This window comes from Simochromis diagramma, unplaced genomic scaffold (genome assembly GCF_900408965.1).
Source record: "Simochromis diagramma unplaced genomic scaffold, fSimDia1.1 OVJJ01000596.1, whole genome shotgun sequence".
Lineage (NCBI taxonomy): Eukaryota > Metazoa > Chordata > Actinopteri > Cichliformes > Cichlidae > Simochromis > Simochromis diagramma.
Genome location: NW_024387245.1, coordinates 7528929 through 7549424, shown reverse-complemented (window position 1 = coordinate 7549424; position 20496 = coordinate 7528929). Strand labels below are relative to the sequence as shown.

Genomic DNA, 20496 nt, shown 5'->3' with positions numbered 1-20496 from the left:
TGATAACAAATATGCATCTGTTTTTTGTTTTTGCAAAAACTAGAAATAAATTATGAAAAAACAAAACTGTTCTCACCTTGGAGCTCTTACAGGTAGCAAAACATTACAAAACAAGAACCACTGTGACAGCGCAAACCTCCACCAAGACAGCTCACTCTCTGGGCAGTATTCACTTTTAAGGGAATATTTGGTATGTATTCATTTCGTCTTTATCAGAACAAAGTTTTATGAGAATTCATTCAAAACTACACAGAAAAAATGGCACCTCCTTGACAGAAGTCAAAAACTGTAGGAACGCTGTATTAGATAAGGCGCGGTGTCATTTCAGTGACATTTGAAACTTACCGATAATCCACAGTAGCAGCTCTGATCACAGCTGCTACTACAGCAGCTACTACCGTACACCAAAATTTCTTTGAATCATTACTTTTGGTAAAACAAAGTTTTAAAAATGACAATGGGTCATGCAATAGATGAGACTCAATGCACTAAGGTTAAAAAGTAAAATTCTACATTTTGCTGCTTTAATTCTTCCTGCAAGCACAAAAATGATGCAACACATGCCGATTGTTTACAGTTAAAGAGAAAAAAACTTGTTTTTATGAGAGACTTCTTTAATGTGCTATAAAGGAACAGTAGGTTTCTGAAAATATGCAATAAAAAAAAGCATGCGTTGGCACAGTCTACTCATTTTTGTTAAAAAATAGATGAAATTTTGTATATCATACAAAAATAGACAATCTGTAATCAAACAGCATAAAATATGTTCTTTTTTTAAGAAGTTAAATAAGAAGGCAGATCATTTCAATATTCACACCAAAGACAATGTATTTTTTGTACTTTTTCATTCATTCCAGTTTGTTCACTCTGTTCTCTCTCGTGTTGGTTTCCTCTTCCTGCTCCTCTTCGGCCCTGCGCCTGTTCGAGGCGGCGCTTCCTTAGAGTCCTCACCCGAGCCCATATCTAAAGGGTCCTGGTTTTGTCTCCCGCTGTCAGGGACTGTGGAAAAGTCCTCCTCTAGAGAGTGCATAGGTCGACCGTACACCTTGCTCTGCAGGTCTGCGATGTCATTTCGGATGTCTGCCATCAGCAGAAGCAGGAAATCAAAGGATCCTGGAGGGCCCTGGGTTTGACCAAAGAGATACAGAAAAACTGATTTAGAAATTTAGATTTTTAGCTTATTTGTGGATATAAATATAATTATTACACAAGAGTTTATTGCATCAAGGCCACTGGATGCTTGGACATGATGATAATGAATACTTTCCATGAGATACCATTTAATTTCCCAGCCATGCTGTAGTTTAACTACACTTTTCTATTTGATAGTAACGAGTTACAGTAATGTGGCCTCGGTATAGACAGCCTTAGTCTTACTGGTGGTCCAACAGGCCCAGGAGCTCCTCTGTCCCCCTGAGGAAACAAAACAAATATTTAGCTAAGATGAATTACACTGAAGGAAAATGCATGAGAGGAATTCATGATATTCTGCTACGGGAACTTTCACAAACTGGAAAACTGAGTTCAGGATGAAAGTAAACACGATTGCTTCATGGATTAAAAAAGGAATAAATGGGAGCACATTATATCAAAGAAGCATGTACTGTGTTGTTATATATATTTGCTAAAAGAGCAATGCAGCTTTCATCAACTCTGTGTAAAGTTTGAAACACAGACTATCTAAATGTCACCCCTAAAGCTCATGCTCAAAATGTGAGAATACAAAGTGTGGCTCTCCATAGAGTTTAGTGTAAAATCGTCTTTTCTAGCTTTAGATAACAAATACATTTCTAAGCAAAAAAGTAAAATTAGCCCCTTTAGTAAGCTGGATCCTTTACAGCTTGACTGTGAATTATCATGGCAGCCTGGTGATTTACAGTAGCACATACACATTAAGCTGACTACCCTGATAGCAATGCTCAGGGTCACAAGGGGGCTGGGAGTGTTTTGGCAGATGGTTTGGATTTGTTACTCTGAGAGACATATTACCATAACCCTCCAATCTATCCGCACAAACATCCCAGCTGCACTGAAAAGAACACCAAGGTACTGTGTCAATAAGGCAGATGCACCTAAGTCTTTCCATGCGCTCAATCTACAAGCCAAGCAAACAGAGTTACAAGGTCCAATTTAACATGAGAATCTCTGAAGCTTTCATACCTTGCTCTTGTAAGTGATTTATTTTTCTTTTAAACAAACACAACCACCCTGGTGTCCAATCACGGGCACTGTTAAGTCTCATAATGTTTCAAGGTTTCTGCATATTAGCTCCTTTAACTACTTCACCTGGCTGCTCTCAGTCTAAATTCATTCTGACATCCTGAAGGTTCAGGATCAAGTCCCCAGTGAAACTAAAAAAGAAAATCTTACCTCACTCACTCACTGCACCACCGACCTGCTGTACTTATCACAGGCTAGGGTCAAATCAAAGATAGAGAGAGAGCTCTGTTCTATTTTTAAAAAGCTTTTTCTTTGAGGCTAATCTTAGTAACAACTGCCACAGTCACAAGTGATGTTCATACATTATTTTGCCATATAAAAACCATCATCATCTAAATGAGAGCGAACCACTGTCAAACTCAACTACAACACGGTGCAGCAAAGTGGCAGAGCAAGAGCTTCTGGTTATAGATATTGTAAAAAAGAGCAAGAGGCATATTGTTTAATGCAAAGATGTGAAAAATGCACAAAATAAATCTCACAGTAACTAAGATGAAATCTGCATTGTGCCCACTTAATCTCAGACTTAACCATCTGTCAGAGCCTTCTTTTTTTAACCCTTTGTCTTAGGCTTCACAAGAACGCAAAGCAGAGAAAAGCATTCCTGTTAGCCCTTTAAAATAACATCTCCAACTGGCCAATCTGAATAAATCCAGGTGATTCCAAACAACCAAAACAGCCCAGAGGTATCTATAGTGTTCACATTGGTGGTCAATGACATTTCTGTGCTGAAGTCACGGGCTCAAGTCTGACTTGAGAAATTTCTTTCCAAGTGAGCAAAATCCTGACCCTCTCTGTAAGAATATGTAAAGCATGTTTCAAGCATCGACCAAAGCTTGTGTTCATGTTGTACACAAAACTGTGAAAACTGCCTATAAACTTGTAGCAACTTGCAGTTAAGTAATCCCCTCATGTGCCCGCGCAGCACCCAGGTGAGGATTAACAAGTATTCTGGCACCTGCCTTGTGCTTTTCATCCTGAACAAATCTGGAGAGTGGGGGGAAACAATTTAGCTATTGAGAAATTTACTTTGATTGATGTAATTTTGGCAAATCTATACAGCCGGTGCTTTCTGCACTCACCTCACCGACTTCTTTTTTAAAATAGGATGCAATATGTCAATGGTGATGACTCCTCCTGCTCCCTAAGGGATCAATGTGATGGGCAATTCTACTCTTGTCTATAGTAATTGCCTTGTAGAGGAAATTTATACTTTAAAATTCCCCAAAATGAAGATTTCTGGTTGACTAAATAGCACCTGAACTCACCTTTAGACCGTCTTTTCCTGGTGCTCCTGGAGGCCCCTGTTCAATACAAAAAGTAGTTCAGATATATTTGATTTTTAAACATATTTTAGTCACTTTTGTTTCAAACTCCAAAAGTATGAAATTATATTTACTGCTTTAAAGTATTGTTCTGTGTTGAATTCAGTATATTCCCAGAAACACTTTACCCAAAGCCCCTCAAAATACAAAACTACTTTATTATGCTCCATCAAGTGAGAGTACCCACGATTAACTCTGTTCCTGCCTCCAGGCCATTTCTGAGTAACTTCAAACTGACAACACAGAGTGCTTTGATCTCTTTCATGGGATAATAATCTTTGTATAGGGAGTAGCACCAATATTCAGATCACTAAAAAGCTTCTGAGTCACGCATTCATCACCTCTGAAATCCAGACATGAAGTCAAACACACAGGGCCTGGTGACCAAACCAAACCTATCTGCACCTAGAGTTTAACCAGGTTGTTGTGCGATGAGAGGACAATATCCTTTCAGTAGGAGATCATCAGCATGTGTACTGATGAAATGTATAAATAAGATTAAAAAAAACGCATCCACGCTCAAACACAAAGCAACAGGTCATCTTCTAAAACACACTGCTCTACAGCTCTTGTTTTGGCTTTAAGCAGCTTGTGATGTGATTGATGGTAGGTGATGATAGTCTGATTTATCAGTGAGAAGATTGCATAAATACAAGAGCTTTAAAAAAGTAGAAAATATGTCTTGATAGCCACATCCTGCACATTCTTGATTCCAGTCCCACACTTTAACATGTAGGGTTGACACTTGCAGGAAAGACTTGGCACAGCACAAAAACAGCAAGCCAAAGAAAGCAACCGAAGCTGTTGTCCTGCCATTTCCACGTGTTATCCTTATCCACCTCGCAAGAATGAGGGTCTTTAAAAGGGTGCATGACGGGATGTATTTTGTGTCTTTCTCAGGGGGGTTTCCTGTCAATGCAGTTACACTAAATTATCTGATAATATAATAATTTAGTGAATCATTAAAATGAAAAACGAGATTTTCAAGATTTTATTGCTTTTCATATTAAAACAGCCATTCTTCTATGTGTCACAAAGTAAAATTATAAGCTAAAAATAATAATAAATAGAGGTAACTGGTGTAAGAGTGGTGCTATACATCAACTTATTCATAGGTCACAATCAGGACACAAACTTTCTGATTTTTATATTCTCCATTTGACATGAAGAATAAGACAAATTGGATATAAAATGCTGTGAGGCTGTTTGTTTCATCCAAGACGAACGTTAGCTTTTCTTGTTAAATTCTGCGTAAATTTTTAATTGTAAAACAGGGATTTAATAACTGACCACAGGTCCCCGAGGGCCTCGTTTGATGTGGTACAGGTCGGGTGTTGGTCCAATGGGTCCCATTAAGCCTCTGGGGCCAGGTGGTCCAGGGGGCCCCGTCTGTCCTGAAATTCCTGGAGGGCCTTCTGGTCCTGGATCTCCTGAATTATTACACACTGATATGAGTGGGTAGGAAACAACTGAAGAGATTACACACACAGACACGCACAGACTCTGCATAATAGATGCTTCTTAGCTGTACTAGAGAGATTTCAATGTTAAGATGATGCCAACAATGCCTATATTATATGAGGAAAACCTGCACTGTGTGCTAACATTGTTTAAAAGAGGGATGACCACAAAAACACCCTGAAGTTTGGATTTTAGCTATGCAGAGGTTTACAATTTGAGGTTACCTATAGTTTACAGTTAAATATGGTACAAATATTAATTCTCTATTAACAGGTCAAAATTAAAAGTTGTCCAATGCTTTGAATTGTGAAAACTAAAACATTTCTATCAGTTCATTTATCCATCACTGTTATTGTTACTAGGGATTGTTAAAGAGAAGTGTCAGAAATGTGTCATAAATACCACCTGAAATACACACAAACACACACAGAGACACAAATATATATATATTACTCTAGTATTTTATTGATTATTATTGATTAATGCATTTTTACCATGCTGTAAAAAGTGCATTACCCCACTGTGGGCTTAAACCTACTAATAGCATAAGTGCTGTCAGTAATTTTTTCACGTAAGGTGTGCCTAAATGCATCTAGCCTATCAGTACTTCCAACATTTTGCTTAGCGCCATGACTTCTTCATAGAGGCTGGTGTTCTCGCGTAGAAACTGAGGCTGTGTCTTACCTGGGGGTCCAGGGGAACCTGGAGGCCCTGGTAAAGACATAGGTGATAGGAGTTTTTCACTCGTCATCTGCTCAGGGATGCCAGCACTGTTTGACAGCAAAGCCATCTTAGAGGAGTTACGAAAGAAAAAGAAGAAATGGTTGAATAACACTGTAAATGCCATGGAAAGTTAACTAAAAATCGCTGAATTAATTAAGCCCTTTTTTTAAGCTGATTTGGAAGTTATATAAAACATACAAATATCTGACCGTACAATTATGCATTTAATTTTAAAAACAGTTTTACATACAATGACTCATAAAAGCCTGCAATGTCAAACAGGAAAGGAAACTTTCACCCTGGAGGGCCAACATAAACTAAAATTAAGCTAAAATTATATTCTCTGCCAAAGATTAAAGTTGATCATCTATCTGCACCACAGTATAAGCAGTAACCCAGCCAGATGGAAGGCCAGGCAACCCCTCTGCATTATTCAGCATGACCAGGAGCTTTCCTGCTCCTGTATACTAAGTAGCATCCTTGAGGAAAAAGTTATCTTTGATCTGAGTAGAACATCATGTGGAGCTGGTGACCCCTGGGGGTAATACCTTAAAGACCTCACCATGCTGCCAGGGCTGACAAATCAGAATTCATGCAAGACGCAGAAGCATCTGTCCATGCTGGCGCGCGCGCGCGCGCGCGCACACACACACACACACACACACACACACACACACACTGAAAGGTTGTGGTTCACCTGCTGATCAGTAAAAATTATACAAGACTTTAGCCTGTGACCTTGGGTACAGGTGTTCAAACTGAGGGTTCCTAACCTTTCCATGATATGAATAAATGAAATTTTTACTTACTTTTTTTCTGAAACTTTGAAGAACATCTACATTTTTATGTTTATTTTATTAAACAAAAACAGGTTTTTGAGTTCCACAATGAAAACTAACATACTGCTGTCATGCACATGTGTAGCTCAGTTTGCAAGATTTGTGATATTTCTGTTGAGTTTGTGGGTGAAATGGACCAATCCAATGCGCACATTTTTACCTTCTGTTTAAGCTGTAGGACAGACATCTTAATTTGGTAGAAATCATCACACGTGGCTGAGCAGGTTCCAGTATTCATGACATTATCAGACTTCTCAAAGAGATGTACTGCTGGGAAATGGGAAAATGTTTATGTTAACATAATGCTTTTCTTAGAAAACTGTCAGGAAAACAGACTTTACTGAAGAAGCTACATCTGGCTGCTCCCTTATTCAACAAGGATCACCACAGTGGGAAGCTCCACATTTTTGATTTGGCAGATATTTATGTTGGATTCTCTTCTTGACGTAACCCCCCAAAGGGAATTGTGTCTCTTCCTCGGACCGAACCACGTATCTTTCACTTGCTTGTCATAAAGTGTAAACCAAAAGCTATGCTTTGGGAAAGTTAACCTAAAGCGTATGATTCAGAGCTGTGTTAAATTGACCACATAAAGGGAAACCACAATTGTTATTACTGTCAGGTTACATTAAATCTGTCGCCAAAACAGTCTAATAATTTAAATAGTGTTGTTATGTTCAGCAGTGCTGCCTTCGTAACTGTTCGATGGGTTTCTGATAAGCTGTGTGAGCAGAGTGAGGGATGAGTGGCTTATGTTCTGAAGGCAAAAGCAGCAAAACAGTTATTTAGTCTTATAGTTCTGTTTGTGCTTTAGTCTTTTCAGAAACAGGTATTAAAACCTGAAATGAGGAAACTATTCATGGACCAGTTCTGACTTTATTCTGATCTGATTTGTACAACCGGATAGTGACTGCTTTCTTGGTGTGATGAATATAAGATTGAGCAGTTTTGTTCTTGCAAATACTCTCTTTTTTAATAACTGGGGAAAAGCAAATCCACTAACGAAAAGGTACATTAACCATTGTGGGTGATTTACTGAACTAAAGTTGGCAGGGGGCTGTAAAAAATGAGTCAGTCTCTGGAAAGTGCAGAATTAAAATGAGTTCAGAGTTAACAATGTGATTTAATAACATATTGTTACAACTGAAAATAACTCTACATGTCTTTTTTTCTTACTTTCCTTTCCACTTTTTCAGCTTTTTGCTCGTTCGTCCAGATTAAAACGATAATATCTTTTTTTTTTTCTTTTTTTTGCCTGTCCCGTTTGGCTCTTTTGCCATCAGAATTATTGTCTAAAGGCCCAACGGATTTACTTTACCAAATGGACCATCCCAGCCTTGCCGTAATGGTCTATTTGATTCACCTTTTTTTTTTATTGTTTATTTTATTTTATTTTCACTTGCTAAATACAGGACAGATTTGACTGGGGAAAAGAAAGTGGGAAAGAAAAACAGCGGGGAAGAGGAAATGTGATAAAGGGCAAACAACAAAAACCAACAAAACAAGCAGACAAAAAATACATATATCAATCACCAGGATCACCTGTTGAGAAAGAAAAAAGAGAAAACAAGCAGAAGAAAAAAAAGAGCAACATAATAAACAACATCATGATGATCTATGTGAATATAACAGTAAATACTAAATATCAAACATTATTGTGCAGCACGTAAGATCGACAGCGCACAGTGTGCTTTGAGGTAGGAGCCAAAAAGGGTGTAGTTTGTGTGTGTGAGCTCCCGTGTGTACACCTGTGAGCATGAACGCACTTGTATTAAAAGGTTCCTTCATGTAATGATCTGTTAGAGGGTGTGGGAAGCCACAGCCCCGTCCTCCAGGGCATGAAGCAGGTATGGAGGAGATCAAGACTCCAGACATCCAGAGGCCCCCAGAACACAAGAGACCAAGGAAGACCAACAGAGGGGCAGCCGCGCCACTGTCCCAGAAAGAGCTGAGGAGAGCCCCAGATGAGGGGTCACTCAGCAGCTGCGGAGCAGAAGCCAGGGGGGGTTGCAGTGCCAAGAGGCCGAGGGCATCCCACCCCCGAAGTGGCCCGAGCGAGCCCCAGGCTCCAAGCCCCGACAAGCAGCCACCAGGAGTGAGCCGGTGTGTACCTGGACGCCCACCCCCGGACACAAAGAACCACCAACGCACTGATGTTTGAGGGCGTCTGCCACTGGCAGGGGGAGTGGTGGGGGGAGATAGGCCTCCATACCTTGGAGGACCTGGGATGTCCCCAGAGAGGTGGCGTCTGATACCCAACCTGACATATAGACACAGACAAACAGGCACACACAGATACAGACATCCATTCCCACCCTCATGCTCTCATATGCAATAAATAAAACGATAATATCTAATCAATAAACTTGCACATACCTCACATTCCTATGGAAACAAAGCCCATAAAGAAGCACACTGTAGCTCTTTTAGTTTGGTCTCGAGCCTGTGCTTGAATGGTGAAACTGTCTGGATATTATTTTCCCCCACTATATTACAAAACAGCGGGACATAAAGTGGCAGCATGATGTGTACCGCAGTTTCTCATTCTCCAACTTTTTTCTGAACTATAGTATGCAATGGAAGATGAACGCAAGGGAGGAAGTAACAAATCTTTAGCACTTTACTGCTTCATTGCAACTGAATCTGAGGCAAAATTAGAAAAAAAATGTTTTTTTATCGCCTAGAACATTTGAGCTTTCTTCAAATACACCCAGCACATCAGGAAAGATCAGGAGTCAAAGGGGCAGCAGCACGATGAGGAGACAGAACCATTCTGACATGCACAAGGGTCGAAGATGTCTAATGACTCCCAGGTGTCTGTGTTTTGCAGTACCCCTCCTCTTCCTCCGCCTCCCTCTCTCACTCACATACACCAATAACAAGCTGTCAGCTTCACGTCACAGTCAGAGGTGCCCTTGAATAAAGACAAAATGTCAGTCTCTTTATTCAAGGGCACGTCTGACTGTGAGGTGACCTTGGCTGAAGAGAAAATGTCAATCTCACCTCTCTCCCCCTTGGTGCATGTTTTCCCATCTTCTTCCAGGAAGTAGCCTTTCTCACACTCACACCTGTAGCTCCCCACAGAGTTAATGCAGATCTGAGAGCATGCAGTCATGTTTTTGTCTGCGCATTCATTGATGTCTGCATCATGCGGTGACAAGAGGGAGATAAAAGAAAGACAAAGTGTCACTTCGGGTCACTTAGGTTTTACTGACAAGCACAACCTCATGATCACTTAAAGAAATATATATAAAAAATATTCATCGTAAGGTATTTTGTCTTTGTACAAGTACAATAAAACAAAAGGAGCACAGGCTTCTTTTAAATGACCGTTAAGATCAAATAATCAAACATTATTTTAAAAGATGACACTGATTAATATGTATGTGGTGTACCCACCCAGACAATAGGGCTTCTCTCGCCTTCTGTGACGCTCACGGTCATAGCGATAGCCGGGGTAACAGGTACACACCACTCTGCCGAAATGATCGGTACACTGCTGCTCACAGGGGGCGCCGGCGCATACGTCATAGTCTGGACATAAATGAAGCGCTTTGTCAGTATGAGCAAGAAAACAGAAACTGAGCATCTCAGATCCATCTACCATTAAGTTTTTATTATTACATATTATAAGACTAAAGACTGGATGGGTTTGGGAAGAATTCCCAAAATAATCAGAGAAGCACAGGAGAGATATCCAGTTTCATACCTTCAGGAATGCACTGGCCCAGAACAAACTTAAAGCCCTCGCAACACTTCTTTCTGTAAAATATCAAAGGAACATGTGCATAAGAAGACAAATTCACTACTTTAATACACAAAGGTGTATTTACATAAAATATACAGTACTGTGAGAATATACAGAAATGAGCTCCTCTTTTTCTCTTTGTATTTTGCTTCCAAGGAACCAGACTTACAATTCTTTTAAGTGATCTTGAGCAACACTTCTTCAGGTCGAAAAATGCTTTTCCGCTCATGTTCAGTCCACTCCTTGTACCCGAACATTTTCATAGGAATGTTTTTGGTGTGTTAAGCCTAACACTGACCTATGAATAATTAAAGCATTACAAAAGGCCCCTAACATACAGGGATGAACCAATGTTTTCTCTACAGATAACAAAAATATTAACAAAGAACAACATTTAAACTGTACCTTTGGGCACTTTAGCAACCTGTCCCAAAAGATATAGGGGAGACCGGGGATAGTTGTAACGTGGGTCAGTTGTAACACTTCCAATTTCTCCAATCAGGGCTAAGTTTCAAATGATGTGACTCATCCTGTGCATGCCCAATTCAGTTCTGCTATCACATGTGAAAAATCAGCACATTTTGTCAAACACAGACAATTTAACATGAAAAAAAGTCATTTGTATGCCAAAAAGTAAGTTTTTCTACTTTATTTCAATTTGTAATAGCATTATCTGCTTTGCAGTTAAACTCATCAAACTTAAATTATGTTATTTGTATGTCTATGGGGATATATTCTGTGTAGGTCTTTAGTGCTAGTGTTTTAGCCGTTGGCTGTAATGTTAGCTAGTTCATAGCTATAGGAGTCTGGGTCAGTTGTAACAGCAACAGTCTGGGTCAGTTGTAACAATAACGCAGATGTTACAACTTACCACACTATTACTTTAACTTATATTAAACAAGTTGGGGCAACGACATCAGCAGAGAGAGGTTCACTGGTCGCATTTGTATATGCGGTTAATGCCATTGACAACACAATTCCTCCACTGTTTGTGTTCCCACACATGCATTATGCAGACCACTGTGTCAGAGATGAACCAGTAGGAAGTACTGGTAGTGGACATAAATCAGGATGGGTGCAAGAAACAGATTTCCTCATCTTTCTGAAGCACTTTGCAAACCACACCAAGGTAAGCCATGATAAAAAGTAATGGAATTGCGATGCTGGTGAACAACTACATTTTTTCAGCTTCATTGTTATGTTCAAAATTGGTGCAAGAATTGTAGGTTATAATGCCCACTGAGCCAATGAGGCCAAACTCAAGGAAGACCAACCAAAATTAATGAAATATTCAGTTGCAGAAAATTCCATAATTTGTCTTTTTTGGGGGGTTGGAATGTGTTCAAAAGCTGGATTTCTGCATTCTGTCACACACACACACACACACACACACACACACACACACACACACACACACACACACACACACACACACACACACACACACACACAGAGCTACATAAATGGATGTAAGTGCATTCATGTGTTGAATAAACAAAGATTACATGTTAATGTTTTGTTAGTACCCTTATTTCATTGTGTTACATTTTACCCCAGGATATGTTACAACTAACCCAGACTATGGGGTTAATTGTAACATTTCACTCTTCGTGTTTGAGACCATACCATGCAATGGGTAATTGTGCTGCAGAGAAAATAGCTGCACTATTTAATAGCAGAGACATGTAAATACTTTGCATTACATTTTGAATCCACTACCTCAAAAGAGCTTCAATTTACAGACAGAAATGTCAAAAATGTTACAACTATCCCCGGTCTCCCCTAATTTGTCCCTTTCCTTAGCTGAATCGACAACAAATGCCAAAGATAGCACAGTCTGACGGGTATAAAATACTGTAGTACTTCAGCACCAATAAAACAATTACTTAAATGGAATGCTTATTGAACCTCTTAACACTGACCTATGAATCACTGAAACATAAAAAAGGCTCTTAACTTACAGGATGAACCAGTGTTGTTTTTACACATAACAGAAAACTTAGCAAAGAGCCAATTTCAAATTGTATCTTTGTTGCTAGTCTGTTGTAAGAACACATAATTTGTTTCCATTTCTTTAGCTGATTGAATCTATGAAACTCCCAAAGATAACACAGTTTGACAGACATACAATAGTATTTTTTGCACAATCAAGTTGATTCCCAAAGAGCTATTAGCTGAAACGCTGCCATATTGTAGCATAATGTACAGTGTGGACTTTAAAAAGTGGACAACTGGAGAACAAAAGAAGATGTGGCAGGCCTTAAAAATGATCTACAGCAGATGAACAGTATCTAAAAGTCATGTCCTTAAGAAATAGGAAAAAATCCAGAAAACACATGACACAGGTCCTGAGAGACACATCAGGTCCTTCAGTTGATCCATCTACTGTTGACTAAAGCCTCATTAGAAATGGTCTCAGTGTAAGGGTGGCTGTTGAGAACCCATTCCCCCAGGGAGATGGGGAGAAAAGGCTGAGGTATGCCAAATTACCCAAGAACTAGACTGAAAATCATCGGTAACAGGTCTGATGGAAAGATGAATCCAAGTGTAAGATTTCTGGGTCATAAATATATGGAAGACATCAGGAAAGAGGTAAAACAGTCATTTTCTATAGCCATCTGCTTGGCGCTCTGTCATGTTTAGGACTGCAACAGCGATCTTGTGAATGCTGATGGAACGTGTTGACAACACTATTTAAAAGCATCTGATTGGCGACACCTTCATTTTTCAGCAAAATTATCCCAAACACACTGCCAGTGCAGTAAAAGCATACCTGGATTAAAAAAAACACACACACAAGGAGCACTGTCAGTCATTGATTAGCCTTCTCAGAGCACAGGCCTCAGACTTATTACAGCAATGTGGGATCATCTTGACAGAGAATGAAACAAAAAGGCAGCCAACATCCAAAGAAGACCTTTGAATGTCCTTTAAGAAGCTGGGAGAACTATTCCTGAAGACTGCTTAAAGAAATTAGAAGAAAGCTCGCTAAGAGACTTCAGGCTGTGTTGAAGAATGAAGGTGGTCATACCAAACACTGACTTTCAAGCTTTTAAGAAAAGTAAAAACTAAACTGCTGTTCCAATATTTCAGGCTGTTTATATGAACATGTTTGAAGAAATCTAAAACTAATTTTGTTATGCACGCACATGCACACATAACCACACACACACACACACACACACACACACACACACACACACACACACACACACACACACACACACACACACACACACACAAACAGCTGTCGGCAGATCTCGTTGCTGTGTCTGTTTCTGCATGTTTGCTCAGGTCTAATTACACTTCTTTGAATTTCAACATAATTCAGAGGACAATCCCCCTGTAAGTTGACTATGGTAGTTTTTTATTTAAAAAAAACAGTTGTGACTCTTCATGTTTCCACAGGAGGAAATTAACCTGCAAAAAACAGATTTGAACCCTTACTTCAAACTTAACACTTTAACTCATGCACAAGTGATTATCATACAAAAGGAACAATCACCACTCAAGAGATTCTTAATGGGGAAAGAGCAGGCCATGTGTAACGCATCTATGTATAAATTCAAATATGGTGCACTGATGTATTTTTCACTGAGTACATATGATTTGCTGGGTTGTTGAATTGAGTGCAGTGATTCTGAACATCAGAGAGAGGGGTTTTAGCACATAAATGAGGTACTGGTCAGTTCCTGAAATCAGTCAAGATGACCACCATTGTTGATCCGCATAGTATGAAACATACTGACTGAGGAACAGATCTATGCATGTACCACACACACACACACACACACACACACACACACACACACACACACACACACACACACACACACACACACTGGACGCTGTCACAGAAGCGCTGATTAAGACAACTGGCAACTTCAAGAGCTGCTACTCTTATTAATCTTTCCTTGTCATATTTGTACTGTAAATCAGTTTATAAAGCAGGTATGAAATTATTGTACAGAAAACATATACAGCAGATCTGTGCACATCTGTCTTTCAATTTATGTTGATTGCATCCCAGCATACTGAATGTTGGGAGAAGCTTGGATTTAGACACCCTGAGAGAGTAGATCTGAGGATGGCTTCCTGCGTGACCCAATATCGCATGTCGTAATAACATCCCCCTGAGGGCAGAAGGCACTTATAGCAAATAACCAGCTTAGCAAAATAACCAGGGTTAGCTGAACAATCATGAGAAAACAAACATCTATGTCCGTCTCCAAAGGATCACGAAAGAGGCAACAGCATCCCATGGAAACTGGATCCCAAGCTGTGTTCAAGTTCATTTTTACTGAGCTGCATCTTTTGTTTTATTAAATTAGCATCCAGGGAAATGCTGATTATCTCTATCATTTTATACCTCGCCGTACTGTCTCTCATTATATTATTAAATAAACAAGTGTAATTGCACTGGTATTTGGTTTCCTTGCTGATAAAAGAGCACTTTAAACACAACTAAGTATTATCTGACATTTTCCATTTTTACAAATTGGCTAAATGTAAATTACTGATTTATTATGACACCACTTGGTTAAACATTTGTATTTTGACATGTGTGGACACAAAAACTAAGAGATAAAGGGTGATGGTAAAGACATGACCTGTCTAAAAGTTAAAACAACATCCTTTGTAAAGACACGGGATGATAGATGCTTGGGTTTAAGGTTGGTGCACTAAGGCAATAAAATATCCTCAAACTATCCACATGATTTATTTCCTGATTGTGAAAAATCAGCCACAACTCCTTAATGGAAGTCCTCAGAGATAAATGGATAATACATGACAACAAAAAATGTACATGCCATATAGTGAAGTACATGCTCAAAAACTAATGCACTGCGTTGATATTACTGCTCATTTCTGTCAAATTCCTACATTGTGTAGTGGTTAGGGTTGTAGCTAGTGTTTGTAGTCTACACAAGTGTAACACTGAAGCGCTGAAGTGCTGGGATTAAGTGTGATGACGGATACCTTAACTGTTATAAATGCAGCGTGTACCAAGACAACTCCTGATTCACCAAAAACTATTTAGCAATTTACCTCTGCTCCTCTAACACTGTTTAATAGCAGAAAATGCTCTTATCCTAATCACGCTCCACACTTGGGGAGAGTCAGGGATCACGACATGAATGCTTCTTTGCTCTCTTACCAACAACAACTATTAAGGAGTTTGTGCACGGCCACTTAACCACAAAGCACTTTATGATTCAGCACACAAAGCAAAACCCCGCCGAGTTTTGACGCACAAAGCCTTGGCACTTTTCGCAACAACAGCTCTCTCTCCTGCAAGCCTGCCGTTCGCTCATGTGCTTCATGCAAATCGGCAAACAAATTTGAAACACATGTGGATTTCATTCATATTCATGAGTGAAAGAACAAGGGAGAAAGATTTCCCAGGTGCATTCATGCCACTTTTCTACAAGAATATCAGGGAGTCACAGGCCTGCACACGCACAATGCCCGCATGTTGTGACTGACATTTGATTTCACACACACTAGACTGTGAAAACTTGCACTTATTCAGAGTGATCAGGACAACACACAGCCTGTTCGTTTTGTCACCTGTGCCTTTTTCTTCACCACAAGGTTATTTAAATGTGCTAGTAATGCATATCGTCTTACAGGGGGGCCCCTGAAATCTAGACATAAACTAGTCTGACCTCAGTTACCCGAGGTGAACCATAAGCACTCTAATTACCTTATAAACAGAAGCCCTTCCCTGAACCAACACGGTGCACCCAGCTTGCCCTGGCAGTGCCTTGTGACACACTAATTCACCACAGCACACAGAAGCATCAACGTCAACATTTGGATACAGCAAGAAGTTCGAAAAATAAATCGATCATCGCTTTACAAAAAAGGAAAAATATCAAACTGAATGGTAACACACTCACACACAAACACACAGCTGTGAGACAACACATGCACTCTGCTCCATGGAGGCTTATTTGTCTAACATTGCTGCCAGTGATTCTGCATTCCTCACAAGAGAAGATGTTTCTCAAAGTGAAGAGGATGCAGCTTCTGTACTCAGATTAGCCTGATCGTGCTAAAAAGAGTGGGACATAAACGAAACCACCGCTATGACCATATAATGACTACCAGGATTTTCTGTTTTTCTTGGACTTGTGTTTATATTAATTAAAGTCTTGGTAGCTTGAAGAGACAAAACAAACAAACTGAAGACACTGATGACATTTTCAAGAGTGGAGCTTTTACAAATGACTCATAAATAAATAAAAGGATGGCTACAATCATAAAAACAAAAGAACACGCTAACAGAAACATATCATTAATATACAAATGCATATAACCATCCACAACAAAACTTATTTCATCATCTACCCCATTTGACGGACTTCTGATGCAGCTATGGTTTGTTCTATGAGGTTCTTCCTAATTAGTTTAGATTTTTAGGCAAAGCTTCAGAGTAGAATAAAAATATTATGACTGTGGATGTGGGTTGTGAGTCTGATTGTAAGGTTACCTTACACCCTGACCTTCCAGAGACTCTCTGTACTTTGAAAACATTTGGTGATAAAACACCGATCTACAGTTTCTACATTAGAAACTAAAATTATCTAAAAAAAAGGCAGAATTTCAGGTCTGAACTCAACACGAAACACAAAACAAAACAGACTTTATTGATTGTTTATATTTCCACTCTTTTCAGATCTTTCACACATTGACCAGTTGAATATGTATATATTATTTACACGTGTAATTTGACATCTGTGAAGGTAGTGTACATAGGTAAGATAAACTACATAGGTTAGTGTAATTTGTTCATCGATGATGTGTTTTCATGTATTTCTATTTGTTATTTGACCTGCCCAGGGACTGTTAAATTAAGTTAAATCTGGTACAATGCATCGTTTTCCTTAGGAGATTAATGTTTTTTGTATATGGTCCCTGACAACTAAAGAGGGAAAATTAAATGGAGTGAACGTGAGTGGCTGCCAAAGAATAGCTGATATGCTGGTTATTCTGACAATAACTTTCCCCAGCCCGCTGAGTCCGTATCTGATGATCAGTCTCAAAGGCCTCTGATAATTTGCCACGCTAACTGAACCTTCAGACTATTTATTCTCTCTGGATCGCAGACATTTTCCCATTTTTTCTTCTCACTCTTTGGCACTTTGGCACAGTCCTTTCAATTTCTAGTTTCTTTGAATTCTCTTCACTTTTTACTTGTTTCATTGCACCACATCACCGCCATCAGCATCGTCTATTCGCCTCACAGTCTGCATGAACGTGCTATGTGTCGTGAGATGCTAGTGTAAATACAACAGGACCTCCTGTTTATACTGCAATGAATCTGGTGTGAGCTTTAGTCAACTGATTGTTGTGGAAAACCTGCAACACAGGACTTTGCGTGGTTGCACAAAACCATCTGTTAAATCAGACGTTTCCTCATCAACAGTACCTCTGCCCAAATTCTTTTTCAGTCTTTCAGTCTCATGTTTGGACCGCAAGAGCTTCCTCTTGCAGTTCTTTCAGAAATATTCTCCTGCAGCCGCCAGTTTCTAATCTAGATCCCAAACACAGACCTCTGAAATGTTCACAAAGCAACTGTTCTGCAGACATATTACATGCTTAGTATTCCATGCCGTTCATTAACAGCTCACTTTCACCTTTACAGCAGGATCCTCTGCTGTTTAGCAGAATTTTCAAGCTCTAACCGATATCATCACTCCCTCACTCAGCTATCAGATGCTTTAAAAATAAGCTATAATAAGAAGTTTCCAGTGAGCACTAATTTAACAGTAAGTGTAGGGGTTGTTGAAGTGTTCTGCAGAGACACCAAACTGAGGAACTTGTCCAAGTGTTTAACCCTTATCTTGAAGAAAACCAGACTTGAGTGAATGATTGTGACATGACAAGAGTAATAATTCTCACAAATTAGCAGTCAGAGGTAGTGACATGAATGTTATGAATGACATCTTTTGTTAATATTAATGTTACTGAGGTAAACTCTAAGAAATGTGTGAGAGTCAGAACTGGAGCAGTAATGGGTCACATTTCTTTGGATCAAGCTGACAGTACTTGAGCTTTGTTATGTGCATTTATGAGCAAACTCTTGGTATAAATATCTGTCCTTCGAGGAAGGAAACAGAGGACAAGGGGATAAAGTCCTCTTTAAGCCAGAAACATTCAATGTGTGTGCTCAGATGTTCGACCTTTACACTCGAGCTTCATTTTTATGGCAAAGGTTTAGCTTAGCAGCTGTTTGGGCTCTTGTGTGCTGCAGACACTTCCTGGATGTTATATCACGATTCAGTGTGTTTTTCATTTAAGTTTCGCAGAACAGTTAGAAGAAAGAGAGATGGCATATACGTAGGTCCTGAAAAACTCTTGCGGATGTTTTCCATATTTGTATATTGCTGGGAAGGTTGGAGCATTTTATTATGTCTAGGATTCTCTGGAATCACTGTGTATCTAGCTTTCTCCAAATATTTTAACGAAAACAGCCACTCCCTTCAAAATATTCCAAAAAAAATTCCCTCCTACTGATGAAGAAACAAGGAAAAAAACAACAGTAATACCAGATATTGCCTCAAAATGAAGTGAAACCTCAGGTCAACCGAGGCCTGCTCCCTTCACGTAGTCATCACAGATTATAGTTACAAATGCAGACAAATTCAGCCACGCAGACACAGGCGCACAGATAAAGACATAAGACTCTCTCTGCAGCTTCAGGGACATCACGGTGTAATATAAACCAGTTTTTTAAGGCCTCCTGGTTTGGACGTGTGTTTCTGAGCTTCATTTAGATTATGTCATTTAGAAATAAAACTCCGGCATGTCAAAATGTGTCTTATTTCTGCAAACATGCAATAGTTGTCAAGACAAACAGTGGCTAAGGTTCAGCCAACGCGTTACAGCCAGACAAAACTAAAGAACATTAAGAGAGACAGTTCCGTCTGCCAGTGCTGTATCCAAAAAAAGGGGGGAAAATTCTCCCTGATGAAAATGATTTCACAGGAACACATAAAAAACAAACTACGGAGTGCATCTTCCAAATGCCTGGATACCTTTGTGTTTTCCAAACCTCCCACTGAGAAAACAAAAGACTCTTGGAAAGGTCATTCCTTCTGCTAAAAATAATACACTCAGAATGAAATAATCAGATGGTTGCAGACCATAATTTTCTCTGTAGCAGCGAGCAGGGGATCTTAACATTCTTTCTTTGAGTCTGTTGCTCTTACTTCAGCTTCAGCGCTATCTCCAATTATTATCACTTATTATAATGTAATTAAAGGCAACTGTTTGGAAACACCATAAAAGGTAACTGAGCTTGGAAAATTTGTTTTTGCACTAGCTGATATATGTCTGGTAGAAGGAGGTGATTACCAACAGCAGTTGGAGCATGATAACCTCTAAACCCACTGTGTAGTCTAAGTTGACATTGCATAGACTGTGGCATCCAAGAACAACTCAGCTGTTCAAGGTTACAAGAAAAATAAATTAACCATGTCTGGACTATACTAGGGTGACAGATGTGCAGAAAATTATTGGCCACTGCACTGTTTTCTGCTGACACACCTATAGCCTAACAAAAGAGTTCACTTTAAAATTTCCCTAACAATTCGGGTTTAAAGATTCACCTGGAAGAGCAGGTATCAGGGCAATGCAAAAGAACATCTGAACAGACATCCAGACACTCAGCCTTGGCTTTTCATCAAATTATGTGTTTTGGCTAAAACCTTTTTTATAACAATGTGGCACACAATCAACCCTCTGGAATCTGCAAAACTCTAAATATGAGCTTAAGTATCACAAAAGAGCTGTGTTATGTATTATACAAGAAGCGCTATGTTTGGATCTTCACTGCAAATTGCATGATGTCATATAAAAACACTGCATTAAGTAAGCTTGAGTGCGATGTCCTGCGCTTACTGGGAACGGCCTAATCCAGAGCTTGAAAGGGAATGGTATTAAAACTTCAAGCATATCCAAGACTCAGAAATAATAATTTCACTTGTTTTATGGGAAGCTAAATCCTAATGCTACAGAAAAGAAGGGAGCAAGCCGCATACAGAGACTGTGAAGGCCGAAACTTGGAGGCTAAGTAAGAGCAGGTCTGAACATCAATTCAACCGGGAAAATAAAAACTGTTTAGATTAGACTCACCAGCCAATTCAACCCAGTACTTCCAAGGTTTAACGAA

At 39.4% G+C, this 20496-nt stretch overlaps 1 protein-coding gene across 3 annotated transcripts in view; it reads right to left on the bottom strand.

Moving 5' to 3' along the window:
• Window positions 1-494: 494 nt before the first annotated feature.
• The window catches only part of ccbe1 (collagen and calcium binding EGF domains 1), a 39199-nt gene continuing 19197 nt past the window's right edge, over window positions 495-20496 (bottom strand). For 2 of the 3 annotated variants that reach the window (XM_040000326.1, XM_040000325.1), the window contains 9 exons: window positions 10278-10330; window positions 9968-10102; window positions 9572-9709; window positions 6729-6838; window positions 5691-5796; window positions 4836-4975; window positions 3489-3524; window positions 1378-1413; window positions 495-1123 (listed from right to left, as the gene is read on the bottom strand). In XM_040000326.1, the coding sequence (XP_039856260.1) occupies window positions 863-1123; window positions 1378-1413; window positions 3489-3524; window positions 4836-4975; window positions 5691-5796; window positions 6729-6838; window positions 9572-9709; window positions 9968-10102; window positions 10278-10330 (1015 nt within the window). In that variant the 3' untranslated portion in view covers window positions 495-862. The remainder of the gene's footprint in view (window positions 1124-1377; window positions 1414-3488; window positions 3525-4835; window positions 4976-5690; window positions 5797-6728; window positions 6839-9571; window positions 9710-9967; window positions 10103-10277; window positions 10331-20496) is intronic. The other variant, XM_040000327.1, reaches the window with a different exon arrangement.